The 20,898-nt window shown below is 41.1% G+C and overlaps 1 protein-coding gene across 4 annotated transcripts in view; it reads left to right on the top strand.

Moving 5' to 3' along the window:
• The window catches only part of usp13 (ubiquitin specific peptidase 13), a 110,800-nt gene extending 97,942 nt beyond the window's left edge, over window positions 1–12,858 (top strand). For 2 of the 4 annotated variants that reach the window (XM_072572570.1, XM_072572567.1), the window contains 3 exons: window positions 1,963–2,116; window positions 5,477–5,561; window positions 12,296–12,858. In XM_072572570.1, the coding sequence (XP_072428671.1) occupies window positions 1,963–2,116; window positions 5,477–5,561; window positions 12,296–12,389 (333 nt within the window). In that variant the 3' untranslated portion in view covers window positions 12,390–12,858. Of the gene's footprint in view, window positions 1–1,962; window positions 2,117–5,476; window positions 5,562–6,488; window positions 6,647–12,295 lie in introns of those variants that run through there. The other 2 variants (XM_072572571.1, XM_072572569.1) reach the window with 1 other exon arrangement.
• Window positions 12,859–20,898: the final 8,040 nt, after the last annotated feature.

The following is a 20,898-nucleotide window of genomic DNA, read 5'->3' as shown; positions in this document are numbered from 1 at the left end:
TTGTTAGTTAGGGAATCACCCAGTATATGTCCACGGGTTTGGATGTGTTCAGTTGGATGATTGGGAGCCAGAGTCGGAGGGTCTATACTATTAGAGTCATAGAACATAGAACATAGAAGAATACAGCGCAGTACAGGCCCTTTGGCCCTCGATGTTGCGCCGATCCAAGCCCACCTAACCTACACTAGCCCACTATCCTCCATATGCCTATCCAATGCCCGCTTAAATGCCCATAAAGAGGGAGAGTCCACCACTGCTACTGGCAGGGCATTCCATGAACTCACAACTCGCTGAGTAAAGAACCTACCCCTAACATCTGTCCTATACCTACTACCCCTTATTTTAAAGCTATGCCCCCTCGTAATAGCTGACTCCATACGTGGAAAAGGTTCTCACGGTCAACCCTATCTAAACCCCTAATCATCTAATACACCTCTATCAAGTCACCCCTAAACCTTCTTTTCTCCAATGAAAACAACCCCAAGTGCCTCAGCCTTTCCTCATAGGATTTTCCTACCATACCAGGCAACATCCTGGTAAACCTCCTCTGCACCTGTTCCAGTGCCTCCACATCCTTCCTATAGTATGGTGACCAAAACTGCACACAATACTCCAGATGCAGCCGCACCAGAGTCTTATACAACTGCAACATGACCTCAGGACTCCGGAACTCAATTCCTCTACCAGGGAGGAACAGTGAGTGGGCCATTGTTGTCTGGCAGTTCCAGTGTAACCGGCTGGGGCTTAGTAGTGAGTCAGTCGGGGATCTGCAATGAGACAAAAGAAGGAATCCAGTAGGATGAAAGTTGCTTGCAAAGCTACCAATGCTAGAGCATGGGGGAGCAAGCTATTGATGTCTTGGTGAGTGAGTAGAATGCACAGAGGGCAGGAAGGATTGGGGAATGGGCTGAGTGAGACCCATTGAGGGAAAATGCTGCAACAACAGTGAGAGTGGTAGATTATGAGTCCTAGTAAAGAGGTAAGATGAATTAGAGTGGGTATAAGGTGGCAGGGAGAAGATGGTAAATCTTACCCTTGCAGAATGCAGCAGATCATTTAAGTTTCTTCCTACAATGCTGACCATGTACCTGGGCCGTGGCCACTGCTCTGACCTGGTTGGCAGCCTCGGGTGGCGTTGGCTCCTTTGCTGATCCGTAGGAAAGCAGACAGTCCTCCTCTCCAACACCCAGTCCACCAAAACCTCCAGTTACCTGTCAGCAAATCGGTATGCCAAACCACCCTCTGTCAACCATCTCCAGGGCAATTCCTCTGAAACAACACTGTGTAAAGGGCTGTTCCTGGCAGGCAGTGTTTGAACTGGTGTACAGATGGGAGTTAAATATGGTGCTGGTGGCTGAAATCCTGGAAAGGCCCAACAATAGCGAGCAAATCCGGCATTGGTGAATGCACAATAGTGTAAATACACCACATAGAGATATGGTATCCACATGAAGTTGGCAGTCGAGAATTGTGTGAAATAACTCACCAGAACTCATGGAGAGAAACCCTCCATGAAACTCCCCAAAACTGACTGTTAGCAGAATGTTGTAAAATTCAGCTCGTAATTAATGTTTCCAGTCAATGGCCATTCATTAGAACTGCATATTTCCCTCATTTTCTCTTTTATAATTGATAAAACTGGTTGAAAACTTAAATATGGCTGATAGAAGAGCTTCTTGAAAAGGATATGTACAGGTAAAATCCTTATCAAAAATCCTGAACAAATCAGCTTTCTGAATTGTAAATGACATCTTTTGAGGCCTTTGGTAGTGGCAACTGGCTAATATCATTCGTCCAATGATGGTGACTTTGAATGATATAAATGGTGGGGCCCCTATTTATGTGTGTAATTTTCTGGTGCCTTTTCAATTTGATGATGTAATAGATGCTTTGTAGTTTTAGTGGGACATGATAGATTTAATCATGAAAGTAAATTTCATCAGTCCCTGGCCGTTTTTGTAGAATAACAACCTGGAGAGAGCATTGGACTGGATCTTCACACATGCAAACAATGAGGATGAGAACGAGACAGCCTCGGATATTGATACACAGTCACAAATTGAAACAAATGCAGAAACCGAACCAGCAGGGCCCAGAATCAAGGATGGACCTGGACGTAAGTCAACAGACCTGCATTTAACACATGCTGCCAGCTTGCAAAGATAGATTTGCTTCCTTGGCTTAATTTTGTAATAAAAAAAAACATGAATTTAACTACAATATAGTTAATTACCAGCACAAGTGTATATTATTTATTTACATAATGCTGATTTCCTACATTTGTTAAATATGTTTAGAAACATTAATATTTAAAGGGAAATCCAAACACCTTGGCTTGAACCTTCTAATTTGGTTTGGAATCCCTCTTTTTGACCTGGGACAGACAAAAAAAAATTATCTACTTACCTTCCCAGGATATTTTGGGCCTGACCTTTGCTATGGGATCCATCTTCACAGACAGTCCCGAAAGTCAGAATGGATCTTTGTAAAAGCTACATCCCCTTTTCACAATGTTGCTTTTCCAATTAAAAAAAAAACACTGATTTTAAATGTTCCAAAGTCTCTTTGACAGCTGCTGAGAGATGGTAAGTGTGTAACAGTATGGAGCTGGGTGATAGGAAGTGAGTAAAGGTTTAGTGTGGCAGCTGGGTGTGTAAAGGTGTTGGGTGGCAAGTGGTGCAAGTAATCGATGCAGATGACCAGCAATTGGGTGAGAGATGCAGGAGGCTGATAAATGAAAGGGTAGGTTGGATCAGGTGTCGAGGGAAGTGGTGAGTTGCCTGGGGGCTTCGTGAAGGGGCAGTCAGATATCAGAGGTGGGGTTGATTTTAGTGTTCAGCTGATGTCAGTGTGTGTAGCTGGGTCCACTGGGGAGTCGTGGATGGGGTGGGGTCAGTGTTATAGTTAGCTAGAGGTAAGAACAGACTTTGATTCTTCGAACATTTTCTGGCTAACTATGTATGCATGTCAGAAATCTCTTGCAAATCTCTGACGCTAACATGGAACTGAGACTTTTTTTATTGGTTTCAGACACTGGGTAGCTGTCATTGGAAGTTCCAGTTTCTTGGGCAATTACTATATAGTTACTGTCTCAGCCTTTGAGACATCATGGTACACATCTTGCCTGAGTATGTTTGGGTTCCAGCTATCTGGACACTGAAGATATGGGCACCTGTTTTAACCAATAGAACAATTTCACCAAATTTCACATTTGTTATAAGACAAAGCAATTAATCTAAAAGTCAGCTTGCCGACAGTCCAGAGCAAGCCATGTTTCATGGAGATGGGTGAAGCTTAGGACATACTTTGCGTTCAGCCGTTCTGGGTATTTGCTAAGAGAGTTAGTTGCAGAGAGGACTTTGTGTGGTTGGCAACTCATTAAGGGAAAGAGTTAAAGAAAAAGCACTAGTTTCATCATTGACAATGTAGAATGCAGGTGAGGTTTAATCTCAGTTCCAGTTTTGTGAGGGACTGGAAGCTAGAAGATTGCCTACTTTAATGCTAGTGGACAGTCAGCCTCACAGTATCCGATGGCAAAAGAAAGCAGCCAACCAAATTAGCTGGAAAATTTGGGAAAATAAAGGGACTGAGGCATCCACCATCAAGAGATTGTAAGGGTAGTTTTACTTCTGAAAATAGCAAGAGCTGAGAAAAATGTGAACCTTTAACTGGATACAGAGGAACCTCGATTATCCAAGTATCAATTATCGAAATATCAGATTATCCGAAGGAAATCTCAAGGGCCCAATAGAAACATTACATCCAAGAGCTATTTCAACCCTGATCGTGTCTTTTGTTTACAATGATTAAAAACGATCTTGGCTCACTGAAATGCTGCCGAGAACAGTCCTGGACATCGATGGATTCCCAGGCACCGTCTCCAAATGACTGACCTCCCTCTCTCCCACTCTCCCTCTATTTCCCCACACTTTCCCTGAAGTTCTACACAGGTGTGAACCTAAACCCCTCCCCCACTTCCCCAAATATTCTCTCTAACACTGCTCTGTACAGGGCAAAGGTGGAACTTGTCAAAGAATTTTGTCTGCGTGTGTGTTTATGTGCGCGTACGCTATTTGGAGATTTACCCCACGAAGACAGCAGCAGTCTTACTCTTGGTGTCCACTCTGGCTGCCCCGGTGGAGATGAGGTGGCTGACAGGTACAGGGGGACACAGGGGCCGGAGCGGCCGGCGGATGGGGGCAGACTGGGGGGCTGACTGAAGTCACTGCTGGTGGGGGGGGGGGGGGGGGTGGTGGTATTCTATGGGGTTAGGGTTGGGCAGGGGCAGTGTTTGGGGCAGGCAGTGGGTGGTGTTGGATGGGATTAGGGGATGGGTGGAGGAGGTTTGGGGGCAGGCGGGGGTGTGGTGTTGGTTTTGTGGATGGGCAGAGGACAGTGACGCGGTTGTGGGGTGGGTGTGTGAGGAGGTGGCATTGATGGAGTTGGGGAATGGGCAGTGGGGCGGCGTTGGATGGGGTTGGGAGGTGGACGGGGGGGTGACGTTGGACGGGGTTGTGGGGCGAGCGGGAGTTTTTTGGCAGGTGGGGGGGCAGTGTTGGACAGGTTTGGGGGTGGGTGGGCTGTGGTGGGGGGTGCAGGGCACGTGCGTAGTGTGCTGCAATCTCCTGAACGGGGAGCAGACTTAATAGAAAACTCAGAGCCCCAGAAGAAAGGCATTGAATCAATTAACCGAATAATCAATTATCGGAATGAAATAGTTCCCGACCATCTCGCTCGGACAGTCGAGGTTCCTCTGTATTCACAAAACATTAATTCCCTTACATAACTAACAACACTTGAGAGTCTTAATCCAATTTGCCAAAGTCAAAGTACAAGTCAAGAAGATAATTGTAATTGTGAAAAAGCTGTTCAGCCTATTGTAATTTATGCATCTAGGAAAACCTTAAAGTTCTCCCATTATAGCATTGAATTGTTTCTTAAATGATACCAGGCATTGTTGCTTTTCCAATTGTATTGTGTTTCCATGTGTTGATTACCCTTTAATTGAAGAATTTTCAAATCTCAGTTATAAATTTTCCATTTACATAATGTCCTCTTTTTTTTGTATTAAACACTATAAAGTCCTTCTTCAGATTTATTGTTTCAATTTTATTCACTATTTTCTTTGTGTAAGGACATATCTTATGTACATACATTCAAGGCCACATTTCTTGCCAAGCCAACTCTTAAATAACATTAAAAATTTAAGAAATATAAATCACGCAGTCAGTTTGTATAGAGCTGCTAAATTACATAGGAACTGTTCAGTACTTTCATAATGCAAAGATGCGTTGCTGACTAAACCCCTTTATTTTCCAGAATGAGGGTTTTTATTGTAGGTCTATCTTTGTAGAATTTCAGAAATCCATGTATTTTTAACTAGTAGAAATTTTAATTGGCACCAGCAAAATATTTTCTGTATTTTATGCTGACATAATATAAAATGTGATTTAGTGATCCATGGTTTTACCTGCAGGATATGAGCTGTTTGCCTTTATTAGCCATGTGGGACCATCTACAATGTCTGGTCATTATGTCTGCCATATTCGGAAGGAGGGAAGGTAAGCACTACTCTGGTTTTGAAAGGACCTATAATTCTGTATTTAACAACAAATCAATGTTATATATAATTAATGTGGGTCCAATTGTTTCTGTTGATGAATCTGTAATAAGAATGTTTTGAGTTACTGAAGCAATGTTTTATTTGTTCATTTGTTGAAAAACCATTGGAAAATGTTTTAGTTGGAAACTCATTGAAAAAAATGTTTTGTTTAAGAAAGAAAATTGAAAGGTCCAACAAAGTGATATGGATTTGTATGAATGCACTAACACACTTGAGCATCTTATACCATTTTAATTGTTTGCTGTGGTTCAAACATATGTAATTTCATGTTTTTGTTGCCTCCAGACTTTCTATTTCAGCACATTTCTGACACGTCCCACATGTTACCCTCCATCATCAAAAACCTGTTTGCCATATCTAATTTGCACCAAGTCCTGTTCCCCAGTCACCCACTGCTTCATTCACCTCAGCACTCACTGACCCACATTGGCTCCCTGACAAGCAATATATTGATTTTAAATGTCTCTTTCTTGTTTCCAGACCTATCCATGGCTTCACCCTTCCCATTGCTGTAATCTCCTTCATCCTCAAAACGCTCTGAGATATCTGCACTCCTAAACTCTTGTGCAAACCTGATTTTTTAAAAATTGCTCAGCTGTTGGTTGCTGTGTCTCAGTTGTCTAAAGGCTCCAAGCTCTGGAATATTCTGTCTGCACCTCTCTACCTCACTTTCCTCTTTTGCAACCCTTCTTAAATCCCACTTCTTGGGTATCTGATATCATAGAGAACCTCTATGTGGTTCAATACTTTGATTTATAATGTTTTGAGAAGTGTTTAGGATGTTCCATTGTGTTAAAGGCTCTATATGACTATAACTTCTCTTATTTTTGCATTTGTTAATTGCTTCTCCATTTCCTCCATTCAGGTGGGTAATCTACAATGACCATAAAGTCTGTGCTTCAGAGAAACCCCCTAAAGACTTGGGATACATTTACTTTTATCAGCGGATTTAGACCTATGTATGAAAACCATGACCTTCTTTCCAAAGATCAAAACATTAAAAGCTGCCAAAGATTTGGGAAACTATGGATTCTGTTATTACTGCGCAACTATTTTATTTATAGAAAACACAATTATAATCCAATAATATGTTTGATATGAGAGGGAAAATTTTTATTGTTTAATATATTGACCTTTTTTGTTTTTATTTTAAAACTGCATTTGGAGAAACTGAAGAAGTTTATCAGAGGTGTGTGCAATCAGTTTACTTTGAACTGACTTTAGCATTTTTTCAACATATCAAAACATCTTCATTATTTCTTCTATTGCTCTCTTTCCCTCTTATCTTACATCCTTTATGAATATGATTGTTCCATTTGTCTGTTTCCTGTTTGAATGGGCACTCCATAAAACATGGCTCTCTTTTAGGATACGTTCATCCCGCTCAGAAAGCCACAAAGTTTAGAGTTTTCCTTTCTAAATAGAAGTTCATAAAAGGAAAAGTTATTGTATTTAGCATTAACTAGGTATTTAGACATATAGATGTGCCTTGCAGTTACTGGTGAATTTACAATTTTGAACAAATCCATGGATTAATTTTAAAGGTTACATTTACAAAGTTAGACATAGAGCACAAGATCTATATGACCATACAATCTGGAACTTTAAAATATGTTAAGCAGTCAATTTTGGTGCAATATATATAATCTTCAACATGTCCATTCACCCAAGCTAAATAAAAAGACTTATCAGAAGCTAAACTTTTAGAATTCCACTTTGTCATTCATTTTTCATCATTTTATTTCTTGTTGCACATAGAATAACAATCTGGTTCTATTTAAAGAGGTGATTAGTGTCATCAAACAATGTTTGGAAAGTTACTGGTCCACTGTGGTGGCTTTGTTGACAGAAGCAGGATGGGTGTTGGTCTGATATGCTCCTGCCTCTGTCTGTTCTCATCAGAGTTTGGATGGAAACAGTAATGGGGTAAAAACAATGAATGAAAGTGCCTGGAAACAGTAATGTCTATCTGCCAGAGGATAGTTGCTGTTCAGTTGCTGCAGGAATCTTGCTGGTAGTGGTTCGGCTCTGTGCTGGTGCCAAAGCCTGTGCAATACATGCAGGCACTTTTGTAGTGAGCCCAAAAGTTGATTTTCAGTCTCCCCACCCTGCCACTGAAGATGAATGGATCAGTAGATTTTTTTTAGATTATATTATATTAGATTAGATTCCCAACAGCGTGGGAACAGGCTCTTTGGCCCAACAAGTCCACACCGACCCTCCAAAGAGCAACCCGCCCAGACCCATTCCCCTACATGTACCCCTGACTAATGCACTTAACACTATGGGCAATTTAGCCTGGCCAATTCGCCTAGCCTGCACATCTTTGGACTGTGGGAGGAAACCGGAGCACCCGAGGACACCCACGCAGACACGGGGAGAATGTGCAAGCTCCACACAGACAGTTGCCCGAGGCAGGAATTGAACCTGGGTCCCTGGTGCTGTGAGGCAACAGTGCTAACCACTGAGCCACCGTGCCACCCCCAATTGGAAGTAAGCCATAATTCAGTGGCAGACAATCCCATAGAGATGTATCCTCTCTACAGGCTTTACAGACAGCTGTGGCATCTGTTTATTTTAAGACTTACAGATTCTTCAAAGGCTACCATAGCTGAACTGCCCTCGTACTCAACATCTTGCTGCACTGTGCCCATCACCAGCTACCATCCTTCCAATCCATCAGGCCATTGGATTAGCCTGCAGCCTCAGCAATCCTTACTGGTGAATGTATCTAATTGAAAAGGCTATTCCCAGAAGGTCACATTGGTGGGCACGTTGCTGGCATATGTGGTATGTCACTGGAATATGTCTCACCCTGTAAGTGCTCTTAAAAGAGTGAAGATTTTATAAAGTTGCTTCTATTTAAACAGAATAATGGCTCATTTCAAACTTGTATTTCAATAAAGCTATGTCTCTCTGGAAAAGCAAACTGCATTCTTCAAATGAAAATAACCTCCATTTGCCATGTGATTAGATAAGCTATTTAAATGGCAAAGAATATCTGTTCAAGAGTTTTTAATTCACACCATGTAATATGGCCACACCTCACACCACCTCCCCTAATTACTGGAACAAAAAGACTAAGCTATTATCTGTTGTCAGATGAGACTAATGACAAGGTATACTGGTAAGACCTCTTGTTGTGATATCATTTTCTCCCCCCCCACTGTTGTGGAATAAATTGAGAACCTGGTAATAGAAAATGTGCTGGGGTTTGGTTTTACTGAAGTTCTATCTGATTTGTGCACCAAAGTAGCATCTAGGAATGGCAATGCATCTAATAAATGTTGTACTTTCATTCTAAGTGATCTGTTCTGCTGCAATATTATAGAATGTCACATCTAAATCATGCCATGTACTGATGGTTGCTTGATGGTTGCTATGTAAGGGATAGAAGTAAATGTACAAATGGCAAGGACATAAGTATGAAGGCATTTTAATCATCCTCATTGACTTTCATGCTGTCAGTTAGGTTCTTTTGGAGTGCATGTCAATGCAATTGTTTATTTATCACTCATTATGAGTGTTGTGAGATCACAGGGTCATAGATTAAATGATCATTTGTAGTTCTGCTTCTGACACCACTGAATCCTGAAATTTATTCTAGGTACCTTTTGTTGCAATTAATTACATGGTGTTTAAATGTGGACAGTCAAATCATTGTCTAAGAATAGATGTAATAATCCTTCTGTCTTATTGCATAGATCCCTAGTTATTGGTCTTGAGAACCTTGCACCAGATTGAATGAAAGAGCTGCATGATTTAAAAAAAATTCATTCACAGAATGTGGCCATGCCAGTATTTATTGACCATCCCTATTTGTCTAGAGGGCAATTAAGAATCATCCACATTGCTATGGGTCTGGAGTCGCATGAAGGCCAGCCCAGTTTCTTTCCCTAAAGGACAACAATGAGCCAGGGTTTTCCTGACAGTCAACTCAGGTTTCATACTCATAATTAGATTCTTAATTTCAGAGTTTGTTGAATTAAAATTCCACCATTTGCAAAGTAGGATTTGAGCTCAGGTTCCTGGAACATTAAATGAGTTTCTAGGCCATCAACTCCCCAATTGAAAGCATATCTAATATACTGATAAATGCAAAGGTGCCTGCATCCAGAGCAAAAATGAAAGCTTGTTAGCAAAGTGGATAGAATCTCATAACTATCAGTCTTAGTGCATTATAGCGTAAAGGTGTGTTTACTGCATGAACTGTTTGATAGGATGGCATTAGATTCGAAAAGTGTTGAGCCAGAAAAAGTACAGCAGGTCAGGCAGCATCCGAGGGGCAGGAGAGGGCTTATGCCCAAAATGTTGATTCTCCTGCCCCTCAGATGATGCCTGACCTGCTGTGCCTTCTGCAGCATCACACTCTTCCACTCTGATTCTCTACCATCTGCAGTCCTCACTTTTTCCAGGATTGCATTAGATGAAAAGAGAAGCAAAAATGTGTCTTCTGAGAATAGTTTGTATATCTTATAAGGATTTTTATATTTCATTTTCCCACCAGACTTGAGAGATATGAATGCTGGAGAACAGGGAACATTTAGAATATTAAGACCTTGCTTTCTTGCCTTTTAGATTTCATAAGATGTCCCTTGTGTTTTAAAGCACCTCTGCAACTGGTGGTGAAATAAATAACTGGTATGTAGACCAGATTGACTGACACCAGCTAACATGATGGCTTTTGTAAATATATTAACAATCATCACTGGAGTATGGGCATTCAACACAGTTACCTCAGAGAAAATAATCTCTGCCCTTATTAGCTCATGTTTGCAACATTAATAGTATTCAAGACTTCTCACTTGTTGATTGGAGTGGTATACAGTGATTGTTGGTTTGTAGAAAAAAAGATAATGGTAGTTGTTTGAGATGTTGGAGGTTGTCCTTAAAATTATTTATGTCGAGACTAATGAATTGGTAATGCAAATCCCAACTTGTAACTATGTTGCAATTCATAACTTTACAGAACACTAATTTTTCACTCACTGCAGTATCAGTAAAATTTGTTTTAAGTAATTTTTTTTACATTTCTATACTTTTTTCTATATGTTAAATTCAAAATTTAAGGAACATTTAACATCTCTAAAGTGAACTGTAAAGCAAAATACTCGACAATATTACCGTGAGGAACGTCAGTTGCTGACTTGCTCCCAATACTTTGACCAGCTTTGGTATACCATACTTTTGCTCAGATATTGCATTATTAAGGAAATGTTGTTTTGAAAGAAATCTATTAAGTTAGTCTATATCCATAGCACTATTTCAATGACTGAATTCTAAAACACAGGACTATTTTTCATACCTTTCACTAAATCAATCCATTAACTAAATAGAAATTATTTTAAAGTTGATTATATTGAACTAATTTTAATCTTAGGGGCGGCACGGTGGCTCAATAGTTAGCACTGCTGCCTCACAGCACCAGGGTCCCAGGTTCGATTCCAGCCTCGGGCGACTGTGGAGTTTGCACATTCTCCCCGTGTCTGCGTGGGTTTTCTCCGGGTGCTCCGGTTTCCTCCCACAGCCCAAAGATGTGTAGGTTAGGTGAATTGGCCATATTAAATTGCCCATACTGTTAGGTGCATTAGTCAGAGGGGAAGTGGGTCTGTGTGGGTTACTCTTCGGAGGGTCGGTGTGGACTGGGCTGAAGGGCCTGTTTCCACGCTGTAGGGAATCTAATCTAATCTCAAAGCAAAGTTCAATTTGGGCCACTGATGCAACAACACAAAATAAACTTAAAATATTTTCAGTGTATGACTTTGGTTTGGCTTTTTGTGACATGAGCTCTTGCTCAAGGTTAGATTGAGATTAGAGATAGTATTTTACAATAGATTTTTGCAGCTTGTTCAATTTATTAGGCAGTACTAACCAACTGAGAAGTCATTTTACATGCATTAGAATTTGTTGAGAGAATTATTTAAAAGTAAAAGTGTCTACATCTATTGTTGTCACAAATCAGAAACCTTATGAAGAGTGGTTAGTGTGTCAGTATGTGGGTTATGTTGATACTAAGAATTTGGCATTTTAAAAAATATAATTAAGGCCATAATGAGATCAACTATGCACTTATTGAATAATGGAGCAGGCTCAAAGGAATGAATGATTACTCCTGCTCCCAATTCCTATTCATAAAATTACACTTATTTCAATGTATGTGTCTGTATGACCACAATATAATTTCAATAATCTCTCAAACAGTAGATTTAACTGATTAACAAAACTTTCATGGCATCATTTTATCAATTGATCATATGACTCTTAATACCAGATTAATTTTGAACTTTAATGTATCTTTCCCTTTAGTCACTTGGTTACCATAACTGGCATGGTGAAATGTAGGAAACTCACAGTAGAATCTATGAAGGTGCAAATTACTGTTTTCAATAGGATTTAATAAGTTTTGCAAGTTTGAAAACTCCAATCTTTGTGATTTTGAGTATTTCAAACACATTCAAAAGTGAACACTTTTTATGCATTAAAACAAACTTGATCCCCTTTATCCTTTTCCTGTTTCACCCTTTTTTCATCCATCATTCAATTTCATTTCATTCATTCTTTCCTGCTTCTCCACATCCCATGTATATTCCCTGTCCTTTCCATTTTGTTTCATCACTTATTACAGCCATCTTCTATCCTTTTATGCCCTAACTTGTACCTCATCTCCATCAGTTTGAATCTAAAGACTGCTGTCAGCCAGAAAGGAAGGGAAGCAATATTATGGGATGGACATGACCTGGAGGGGAATGGCCAGTGGCGAATGTAACAAGAATTCCTATTTCTTACTAGCAGGCTGGTTTTACATATTTGTGAGTGCCAATATTCAAATTTAATTACTTTTGAAACATTTTCAGTGAATGTTGTGCCTTTGCCTTTCTATATTCTTTCTCTTATTTGTTGTAGCTGCCATTTTACTGCTTTGGTATTCAGTTTGACTGTATGTGAATACTGAAGCCATTGTCTCCTGTTTTCTCTGTTACACTCGCATCTATTTTTAATTTTGTATAAATGCAGCACTGGTGTTTTTCAGCGCGAAGTAACTATAGCATCATTGAGTTTTTTTTTAAAAGAGATAATCTATTTCCCATAATGGGGCAGAGTATCTCTGCATAGCTGTATCTCATCCTCAACTGCTGCTGTTTGCAGAAATTAGTGTCATTGGTGTTTATCATCAGTAATAACTGGAAATGTTGAAAAAGGATGGCACACAATTTTCATTGCTGCACAGTTGCAACTTGGAGTAATTAAATAAAATTTTGTTGAAATCTTGTATAGCTGAGTTTTCATTTAAATATATTATTGGCTGCATAAAGGGAATCATGAAATATTCATCTTCTCATGGTTACAGAACAATATAAAAAGTGAGGCATTGCTACATACTGCACAAGGAAAAGTAGAATAGAATGATAGAAAAACTGAACAATGAAACAATATGTTCTCATCTCAAATTCTAGTAATGAGCATAAAGCACTTGAACGTGCAGTGGTTAAGTGTAGAATGCTGTTTTGAAATATTTTTAACTTAAAATTCAAAAAATACCTGTATGGTCATTTGCTCATTATAACTGTCATTAACTTCTTTTCCTCATTTCCACTCAATCTTGGACCAATCAGCCTACTTGATTGACACTCCATTTACCATCTTAAGCATGCATTTCCTCTCCCACGGGCACACAATGGTAGCAGTGTGTACCATGTAAAGATGAATTGCAACAACTCATCACAGCTCTGACTGCAATACCTTCTAAAACTGTGAGATCCAACACCTAGTAGGGCAAGGGCAACAGACACATGGGAACACCAGCACCTAAAAGTCACCTCCATACCCACACCACCCTGACCTGACACAATATTGCCATTCTTTCAATGTTGCAAGATAAAAGTCTTGTAACTTGCTTCTTAATAGTGCTGTTAGTGCTCCTACACCCACATTCATTTTGTATAAAAGTGGATATTTGGATTAAAATACAATAATGAACAAAGTTCTTCCTTGTCTGCTGTAGTCATGTGACCTTGAGGCAGATAAATTGCAGTTGGCCATCTTTGTTTCACTTTAGTAAAGACTTTGTGTTAAACACATTGCTACGTTGCATGCATTGTAATGGGATTTAGAATTTAATGAGAGAAAAGAGGCTGTGGGCTGAAGTAGGTATTTGGCATATGGTTGGAGTAGAGAAGGTGGGAGAGGAGGCAATTCCTAGGGTTCTGATGAATTTGAATGAATTCTTCTGTTATCCAAAAGAAGCATCAGTTGTTTCTTAGTGGGGAGCTTTAAGCCTAGTTTATGGAAACTTAGTGGATCAGGGTCTGGGCTGCTGCAGTCCTGGAGAATAAGTTGTGGTAGCAGCAGAGTGGGCCCTGGGTCTAGCAGAATCCAGGTGTGAATCCAGGAAGGGAGTCTCTAACTTCTGCAAACCCAGGCAAGGGAACAAGGATGGCGAGTTCTGTTAACACTGCTGATGGTCAGAGAATCTGGCAGGTCTAGGAATGTGATTATAATAAGATCTGGCAATTTGCTTGTGAGGGGTGATGGTGGTATATGCTAAGGTTTCACCTTTCAAAGCAATGCTGGTTCATGCAAAATTCTGATTCATTTGAAGCTAGCTTCCATTCCATGTACAGCATTGATATTGCCTTCCTAAAGACATTAGCATCATTATATGACCACAGCTATGGCACATTAGCTCCAGTGTATATGGGGTTAGGATGGGAGGCAGTCCAGGAGCTTGAGGAAAACATAGCAGGATCTCCATGCCCCAGACATTTCAAATTTAATGACTTCACAATACAATTGTTTTCTCTGTTTGACAAAAATGACAGCCTGAGGAAGGAACAGTGGCAGGAGCTTGCAGCCAGAAACTGGGAACTGGAGGCTGTGATTCTGATGGAGAGACTGAGGCATCAAGGCTTTAGGGAGATCTGGGGCAAGAGACCATTGTGGGATGGATTAGATGCCATGGTTGGCAAGTGGGGAGCTGAATGTTTACTTAAGGTGTTGGAGGAGCATCTGGCTCTATATGCCAACAAGAAGTGCTATAGAAGACCTTCTTGAGACTGAGCTTCTGACTCCTTTTATTGCTGGTTCTTTGGAACAAAGGACTTACCATCACCCCTTCAAGGTTGTTGTGAGTCAGGTATGTGTCGGTTCAATGGTATGACTTATTAACTGATCCAGCTTATCTATTTATTGGCAAGGATGCCCCACAGTGGACTCAGCTAATTGATCCTAGAAAGCAGATCACTACTTGGGAAATTCATGTGCTGGTTGTCAAGGCCACAACACTGGGTTAAAATAGAAGTTATTGAACTATTTACACAATACAATTACTTATCTGAATTCCAAAGTGTTTCTCGTTCACTTGCAAATCCAACCAAGGAAAGCCCAGGAAGTGGGCAGGATGATGTTGGGATCCCAATATCCTCTTCAGGAGATTGGATATACTAAAGTTACTCTGATTCTGGCATTGCTCATGCTGAAATGTTTGTTCCACACTACCTTTGGCTGCAAACTCTTCTGGTCTTGCATGTAGTTTTATCACTTTTGGAGAGATGTCCCTTTAAGAGCTCTGGGTAATCCAAGATGGAGGACCGGAAAAATTTCTGGCTGTAACAGCTGCTCCTTTTGAGGTATTTTAGGTGCTGGTGATGATTTTCTCAAATTTCAGGAGCAACAATTACTGTTTTGTATGCTGTTGCATTGTTTTGGAACTTTGGAAAAAAAACGTCAAAACAACAGCAGTTTAAAAGGGAGAGGAACAGACAAAGGAAGCACATGGTGAGGACAGTGCAGGAGAGAGAGAAAAAAAACCTGCACAGTTACTGTCTTTACTGTTTGAATTCATGTATCGCTGGACATCGGAATGTGTCTGGTAAAATTAACAAACAGTGAAATTCACAACTAATCTTCTGTTGGGCGAAGTTCACAGCACAGAATCAGACAAGTTAATCGTAGTGTTAAGTGTGTCCAAAGAAAGGTTGCAGTAGTGAGTGGGTTCTTTCTTGATTATATTTGGAGATATGTCTCTTGATTAAACTTAAAATACAAGCAATAACTATTAACTTCACCTGGGGCAGTGTTTTGTAAAGGAATAAGATGGTGTTATTTTCTGGGTCTGTAGATTGTGAAGGATCAAAATGGCCTTTAGTACAGTGATATGTACTTCTTGTCAGATGTGGGAGTTTAAAGAGAGGTTAAGGGTTACTGCGGATTATATCTGTATAAATGCTGTTGGATGTGAATTTTATCAGATTGAATGAATCGATTGGAGAGACAGTTAGAAGCAATGAGGAATTTGCAACAGCAACAGTATGTAATGGATGGCAGTTATAGGAAGGGGGGGAACGTCTCAGATACAGTCACATAGATGGGTTAACTCCAGGAAAGGTAAGAGAGGTAGGCAGGTAGTGGAGGAGTCTTTTGTGGCTATACCTGTTTCAAATAGGTATGCTGGTTTGGAAAATGTAGGGGGTGATGGATTCTCAGGGGAACATAGCACGAACAGCCAAGTTTCTGGTGTTGAGACTGGCTCTAATGCAACGAGGGTACGTCGGCTTCCAAGGGATCAATTGGGTTAGGGGAATCTGTAGTCTGAGGTACAGACAGACGTTTGTGTGGCCAGCAGTGAAAGAGCAGAATGGTGTGTTGTTTCCCTGGTGCCAGGATCAAGGATGTCTCGGAGAGGGTGCAGAATGTTCTCATGGGGGAGAAGGACCAGCAAGAGGTCATTGTCCACATTGGAACCAACGGCATTGGAAGGGAAAAGGATGAGATTCTGAAGGGAGATTACAGGGAGTTAGGCAGAAATCTAAAAAGGAGGTCCTCAAGGGTAGTAGTATCTGGATTACTCCCAGTGATACGAGCTAGTGAGGGCAGGAATAGGAGGATAGAATAGATGAATGCATGGCTGAGGAGCAGGTGTATGGGAGAAGGATTCACATTTTTGGATCATTGGAATCTCTTTTGAAGTAACCTGTACAAGAAGAACGGATTGCACCTAAATTGGAAGGGGACTAATATACTGGCAGGGAAATTTGCTAGAGCTGCTCGGGAGGATTTAAACTAGTAAGTTGGGGGGTGGGACCTAGGGAGATAGTGAGGAAGGAGATTAATCTGAGACTGGAACAGTTGAGAACAGAAGTGAGTCAAACAAACAGTCAGGCCAGGCAGGGATAAAGTAGGACTAATAAATTAAACTGCATTTATTTCAATGCAAGGGGCCTAACAGGGAAGGCAGATGAACTCAGGGCATGGTTAGGAACATGGGACTGGGACATCATAGCAATTACAGAAACGTGGTTCAGGGATGGGCAGGACTGGCAGCTTAATGTTCCAGGATACAAATGCTACAGGAAGGATAGAAAGGGAGGCAAGAGAGGGAGGGGTGGAGGGGGGTGGGGGTGGGGGTGGATAGTGGCGTTTTTGATAGCATTACAGTTGTGCTGAGGGAGGATGTTCCAGGAAATACATCCAGGGAAATTACTTGGGTGGAACTGAGAAATAAGAAAGGGATGATCACCTTATTGGGATTGTATTATAGACCTCCCAATAGTCAGAGGGAAATTGAGAAACAAACTTGTAAGGAGATCTCAGCTATCTGTAAGAAAAATAGGGTGGGATTTTAACTTTCCAAACATAGACTGGGACTGCCATAGTGTTAAAGATTTAGATGGAGAGGAATTTGTTAAGTGTGTACAAGACCATTTTCTGATTCAGTATGTGGATGTTCCTACTAGAGAAGGTGCAAAACTTGATCTACTCTTGGGAAATAAGGCATGGCAGGTGACTGAGGTGTCAGTGGGGGAGCACCTTGGGCCCAGTGACCATAATTCTATTAGATTTAAAATAGTGATGGAAAAGGACAGACCGGATCTAAAACTTGTAGTTCTAAATTGGAGAAAGGCCAATTTTGACGGTATTAGGCAAGAACTTTCGAAAGTTGATTGGGGACAGATGTTCGCAGGTAAAGGGACAGCTGGAAAATGGGAAGCCTTCAGAAATGTGATAATGAGAATCCAGAAAAAGTATATTCATGTCAGGGTGAAAAAAAAGGCTGGTAGGTATAGGGAATGCTGGATGACTAAAGAAATTGAGGGTTTGGTTAAGATAGGATAGATCAAGTGAATCCTTAGAAGAGTATAAAGGAAGTCGGAGTATAATTAAGAGGGAAATCAGGATGGAAAAAAAGGGGACATGAGATACTTTGGCAAATAGAATTAAGAAGAATCCAAAGGGTTTTTACAAATACATTAAGGACAAAAGGGTAACTAGGGAGAGAATAGGGCCCCTCAAAGATCAGCAAGGTGGCCTTTTTGTGGAGCCGCAGAAAATGGGGGAGATACTAAATGAGTATTTTGCATCAGTATTTACTGTGGAAAAGGATATGGAAGATATAGACTGTAGGGAAATAGATGGTGACATCTTGAAAAATGTCCAGATTACAGAGGAAGAAGTGCTGGATATCTTGAAAGGGGTAAAGGTGGATAAATCCCCAGGACCTGATTAGATGTACCCAAGAACTCTGTGGGAAGCTAGAGAAGTGATTGCTGGGCCTCTTGCTGAGATATTTGTATCATCGATAGTCACAGATGAGGTGCCAGAAGACTGGAGGTTGACAAACGTGGTGCCACTATTTAAGAATGGTGGTAAGGACAAGCCAGAGAACTATAGACCGGTGAGCCTGACCTCGTTGGTGGGCAAGTTGTTGGAGGGAATTCTGACGGACAGGATGTACATGTATTTGGAAAGGCAAGGACTCATTAGGGATAGTCAACATGGCTTTGTGCGTGGGAAAGTTTTTTGAAGAAGTAACAAAGAAGATTGATGAGGGCAGAGTGGTAGATGTGATATATATGGACTTCAGCAAGGTGTTTGACAAGGTTACTCATGGGAGACTAATTAGCAAGGTTAGATCTCATGGAATACAGGGAGAACTAGCCATTTGGATACAGAACTGGCTCAAAGGTAGAAGACAGAGGGTGCTGCTGGAGGGTTGTTTTTCAGACTGGAGGCCTGTGACCAGTGGAGTGTCACAAGGATTGGTGCTGGGTCCTCTACTTTTTGTCATTTACATAAATGATTTGGATGTGAGCATAAGAGGTACAGTTAGTAAATTTGCAGATGACACCAAAATTGGAGGTGTAGTGGACAGCGAAGAGGGTTACCTCAGATTACAACAGGATCTTGACCAGATGGGCCAATGGGCTGAGAAGTGGCAGATGGAGTTTAATTCATATAAACACGAGATGCTACATTTTGGGAAAGCAAATCTTAGCAGGACTTATACACTTTATGGTAAGGTCCGAGGGAGTGTTGCTGAACAAACAAACCTTGGAGTGCAGGTTCATAGCTCCTTGAAAGTGGAGTCGCAGGTAGATAGGATAGTGAAGAAGGTGTTTGGTATGCTTTCTTTTATTGGTCAGAGTATTGAGTACAGGAGTTGGGAGGTCATGTTGCGGCTGTTCAGGACATCGGTTTGGCCACTGTTGGAATATTGTGTGCAATTCTGGTCTCCTTCCTATTGGATAGATGTTATGAAACTTGAAAGGATTCAGAAAAAATTTACAAAGATGTTGCCAGGGTTGGAGGATTTGAGCTATAGGGAGAGGCTGAACAGGCTGGGACTCTTTTCCCTGGAGCATCAGAGGCTGAGGGGTGACCTTATAGAGGTTTACAAAATTATGAGGGGCATGGATAGGATAAATGGATAAAGTCTTTTCCCTGGGGTTGGGGAGTCCAGAACTAGAGGGCATAGGTTTAGGGTGAGAGGGGAAAGATATAAAAGAGACCCAAGGAGCAACGTTTTCACACAGAGGGTGGTATGGGGATGGAATGAGCTGCCAGAGGAAGTGGTGGATGCTGGTACAATTGCAACATTTAAGAGGCATTTGGAAGGGTCTATGTATAGGAAGGGTTTGGAGGGATATGGGCCGGGTGCTGACAGGTGGGACTAGATTGGGTTGGGATATCTGATTGGCATGGATGGGTTGGACCGAAGGGTCTGTTTCCATTCTGTACATCTCTATGATTCTATGACTCTAACAGCTGAACATGCAGTTGAGCCAAGTCCCCAAATATTGTCACATGACCACAGGCTCTCTGTAGTGCTGGACTCAGCTGTGTGAGGTGATTGTTCTGTACTTTATATCTTAGTTTAGCTGTAAATGAATGCACCAGAATGTACCTCAATTTTATTTGCATAACACAAGAACACTGATATTAGATTAGATTAGATTACTTACAGTGTGGAAACAGGCCCTTCGGCCCAACAAGTCCACACCGCCCCGCCGAAGCGCAACCCACCCATACCCCTACATCTACCCCTTACCTCACACTACGGGCAATTTAGCATGGCCAATTCACCTGACCTGCACATCTTTGGACTGTGGGAGGAAACCAGAGCACCCGGAGGAAACCCACGCAGACACGGGGAGAATGTGCAAACTCCACACAGTCAGTCGCCTGAGGCAGGAATTGAACCCAAGTCTCTGGTGCTGTGAGGCAGCAGTGCTAACCACTGTGCCACCGTGCCGTGATATATTGCACAACCAGGATTTGTCTGCTTTATAAATAAGACAAAGAACAAACCAGCCTTAAAACTTGAAGGTCAAGGGGATCAGCAGCAAACAAAATAAAACAATAAAATAAGATTTTTTTTGTGAACGATATCTCCAAGTTGATCAGGTTTGTGCAGGTAGCCAGCTGATTCAAATCCCCCTATATGTAAAAATTATTTCAGATTCGAATGGTCTAAGTCCAAGTTTTACAATTGTACCCAGCCATTTTGATGCCATGGGAAGTTCCAAGTCTGATAACATATTGCACCTCAGGTGATGCAATTCTATCAATCAGCCCCTTTCATTCCTGATGAAGGGCTTTTGCCTGAAACGTCGATTTTCCTGCTCCTCTGATGCTGCCTGGTCTGCTGTGCTTTTCCAGTACCACTCTAATCTAGACTCTGATTTCCAGCATCTTTAGTCCTCACTTTTGCCTCTCAGAAATTGCAGCATTCACATGCAAGAAAGTATGAGCTGAATGACACCGAATACAATGGAATCATATATTCCATGAAACACACCACAAAGATCATAATAGTTCAAGGATGATACAATTAGTGTGTCTTCATCCCAAATCTCTAAACTGCCCTCGAAAGAGATGCCCACACAAGACTCCAAAACTAGATGAATTATATCCCAAATTCACCAGAGCAAAATTCTTCACATGTGGATGTTGGTTTGTACACATACTCAGAGAATCTCAGGTAATCACTCACATTCAAG

Source organism: Chiloscyllium punctatum, chromosome 6 (assembly GCF_047496795.1).
Source record: "Chiloscyllium punctatum isolate Juve2018m chromosome 6, sChiPun1.3, whole genome shotgun sequence".
Lineage (NCBI taxonomy): Eukaryota > Metazoa > Chordata > Chondrichthyes > Orectolobiformes > Hemiscylliidae > Chiloscyllium > Chiloscyllium punctatum.
This window is presented reverse-complemented; position numbering and strand designations above follow the sequence as displayed.